This window comes from Vollenhovia emeryi, unplaced genomic scaffold (genome assembly GCF_000949405.1).
Source record: "Vollenhovia emeryi isolate VEMERY1.0 unplaced genomic scaffold, V.emery_V1.0 DF939190.1, whole genome shotgun sequence".
Lineage (NCBI taxonomy): Eukaryota > Metazoa > Arthropoda > Insecta > Hymenoptera > Formicidae > Vollenhovia > Vollenhovia emeryi.
The window spans coordinates 58,140-61,765 of NW_011967176.1; the positions used below are offsets into that span (position 1 = coordinate 58,140).

General features: G+C 27.4%; 1 protein-coding gene across 2 annotated transcripts; it reads left to right on the forward strand.

Moving 5' to 3' along the window:
• Positions 1-425: 425 nt before the first annotated feature.
• On the forward strand, positions 426-3,286 carry LOC105562320. 2 transcript variants are annotated; one of them, XM_012013063.1, is made up of 5 exons: positions 2,181-2,337; positions 2,440-2,692; positions 2,838-2,906; positions 3,064-3,112; positions 3,206-3,286. In XM_012013063.1, the coding sequence occupies exons 1-4, from the start codon at positions 2,222-2,224 to the stop codon at positions 3,097-3,099; spliced, it is 474 nt and encodes a 157-aa protein (XP_011868453.1). In that variant the 5' UTR covers positions 2,181-2,221; the 3' UTR covers positions 3,100-3,112; positions 3,206-3,286. The 2 variants fall into 2 exon arrangements, with proteins under 2 accessions (XP_011868452.1, XP_011868453.1); XM_012013062.1 differs by lacking the exons at positions 2,181-2,337; positions 2,440-2,692; positions 3,064-3,112; positions 3,206-3,286 and adding exons at positions 426-968; positions 1,280-1,551.
• Positions 3,287-3,626: the final 340 nt, after the last annotated feature.

Consider the following 3,626-nt stretch of genomic DNA (forward strand, 5'->3'; position numbering starts at 1 on the left):
TAATACATAAAATGTATTATTCAATATCTTTTGGATTTGCAACTTATATATTAATATTGAGAATTAATGAGTGAAAAAGTAAAAATACATTTTATGCAATAAAAAGTAAGTAATTATTCCCATCATACATTTAAAAAAATCCCCACCACCACCAAGTAAGTAATTATTCTTTATTATGTTTTTATGTCGATTTTATCTATCCACAATACTCTTCATTATAAGGAGAATTATATTTTTTGCATACAGTTTTTCATATAATTATACAATACAAGTAACATTTCTACTATAATGGACAGAAGCATTTTATAATTGCATATATTTAATATTTATGATATATGATGTATTTATTTATTGCAGCTAAATAATTATAATTTAATCGTAACTTAAAAGAATTTTATTTTATAAAATTTTTATCCATGTATTGTAATATAATATAAAAGTCAAGAAATAAAAACAAATATGTCAAGAATAATATTGACATTTTTGGTGTATAAACATATCAGTTTCATATTGGAACAGTTAGTATATCCATCATTCTATGTTAATAGATTGTGACATATAATTATAGTTGATTGAGTATTTTAATAACTATAAGTGCCTTGATTAAAATTGCAAGGAGCCACTATCGCTATTACGATACATCTTATGCATTCTACTGGCCAAGACAAGTGCAGTTTGTAATAGCAACGGTGTATACAATGACCAAAAATATTCGAACGATTTTAATGCCATTTCTAACGATTAGTTGTGTGTTTGGTTTAAGAATTGCTGATTTATCTGTAAATCATTTCAAGCTATGGTTTAGTCTTTTATATATATTGTTAGTTTGGTTAATTTACTATTTCCTTTCAACATGTTCACTAATATATTCCGTCAATAACTCTTATCCAATTGAATACCACATATGCTATTGGTTGGAGATGCTTATAAATTTTTTATCAATTGTGTTTGGTGCATACCATAATAAGGTAAGAGAATGTTATTGCACATGATCATTAATGTAATAAGTAATTTTGCACGTATTTCCATACCTATAATGTCATCAAATATTGATGCAATATGTGTTGATAAAATTCGTTGCATATGTGACAAAATAATTACGTTAAATGAATTTTATGTAAGGATGTGCAAAAGGATGCAATAACAATTATGTTATGTTTTTATAAATAGGTAAAATGCGTTTGATATTTGATACAAGATGTATTATACTGTTTTTTTTATAAATGTTAATTATTTTCTCTACTTTGTGTGTGAACTCGTCTAATTGCATTTTTTTCAGAAATTTCAGAACTGCTTAAAAAAGATTGATATTGTTGACGATACACTGTTAGAACTCGGAATTGTGACAGATTATGATAAGCTATATAAAAAATCACTGTGGCTTGTCTCAGGATGGTTCATAATAGTCTTATCAATAAATATTGTAACGGCATTATTTGTAAAAGTTGACAAGGACTGTAACATCTTTACTGCTATGTTTGCCGTCTTTGTACGAAATTATTCTTTTCATATTAATGTTATTGGTGACTTGACTACTACAACTATTCTTGGGTTAGTACAACTTTTTACATATATGACAGTTATTTTGTAGAATATAATCACATACAGTACCGGCCAAATTTATATCACCTTTTAATGTTTTGAGCATTACTAGTTTTAAAGTGCACAAATAAAAAATTCGAACATCGTGATGTATTTTGTCACAGTTTATTACCCTTCATGTACACGCACCGGCATAAATGCCGTCCCTATCCGTGTGAGGCGCACACACACACAACAAGCGAACGACCAATCCGAAAGTCGTGCCGCGGTCGTCCGACGATCGGATTAGTCACCCGCTTGTTTGTGTGCGTGAGTCTCACACGGATAGGGACGGCATTTATGCCGGTGCGTGTACAAGATGCACCTGTTAGCAGGTGTCTACTGTAAAATTTGTAACACATTTTATAGTAGACACCATGTACTTTGACGAAACTTACGCTCAGAAAACCTAAAGATAACATAATTTTGACCGATACTGTACATGAATTAATAAAACTAAATCATTAATATTATAAAAATTATAATGCTATAAAAATTTAAGTTATATTAAAATATTTTTCAACTTGATACACATATGGGTACACTTATCTTCTAACTACAATATTAGCTATTAATTCTTTTTTATATATTTAGGTATATAGAATTAAAATTTGATCAAATTAATAAATATCTTTATTATATGACAACAAATGACGATCGTAAAATGAAACAGATTTTGGAAAATATTATGATGCGTTCACACGGACATCAATTTTCGAAAACTATGAATAGCAAACGTGTGATATGGATCATTATGTAAGAAAGATTAACTAAATTTCATTAACTATATAAATATCATTAAATAAAATTGAACATTTGTATAGAGTATGTACAGAATAAAATGTAATATTTATACAGACATCTTCAGTTAGAGTTACGCAAAATATCCTATGAAATAGACTCAATATTCGTAACACAAATGTCTGTCAAAATGGCATGCTATTTTGGTTGGTTAGTGTTTGATGCGCGAGGAGTTTTCTATGCAATACTTCGCGACAATTACGTACAATCTGATAAAATAATGAGTGCCGCAATAAACCTATTGTGGTTCTTTCATAATGTTGCTAAATTTCTGCTCATTAATTATGTATGCGAGACAGTCAGCGCCAAGGTACTGATTTCACGTTTAATCTCAAACATTACTTAGACATACTTAAAATTTACTTTTAACAAAAATTTGATTGCTAAGATATATTCTATCTTAAATTACTGCATTAGAGGCAACTTCTATTTTATTTAGCATATTCTAATTTTAGGCAAGTGCAACAGGAGATTTAATAAATCGATTATTGTATTCCACTTGTGATATTGAAGTTCGTGAAACCGTAAGTTTTAAAATTATTTTGTTGATACGTTATTAAAATAAACATTTAGTATAACTGTATAAATAAATATAAATACCCAACAAGAGTATTAAAAATAATTCATTACATTAATACAGATTTTACAATTTTCATTGCAAATGGTTTATGTACCACTTAGATTTTGTGGAATCGGATTTTTCCAATTTGGCTTTAAATTTCTTCACAGGGTACGTTATACTTATATAATTACATACAATTACATAATTTAAATTCGCGATAAATATTTACATAAAAAATTTACTCATTGTCTTTTTTTTTAGTTTATCATGTCTGTTGTGACTGTGTTAGTTATAGTAATACAAGCAAGTGAAAATAAGTAAATATTTTTATAAAATTATAACAAAGTGTGTAATACATAATTAAAATAATAATCAATGTATATTATCCAGTTTTTAAAATACATTATATGGTACCTTTTGAATAATGCTTTGATATGTCCACATTAGTCCTAAAGGAAGGAATTAATAATTGAAAAAGTATCTTAATAACATTTCTACACAATATACCAAATAAATGATAAATATTCTCCATTATAATTTTATATCTGATTACATCCTTCCACGATTCTCATCATTTAAGAGAACTATTCTTTGTCTAAAGTTTTGGTATACTACAACAACCTCTCCGTTCTTTTTGTAATTTCAATATTGTTCATTTTAGCCCTTAAATAAGATTTTAAGA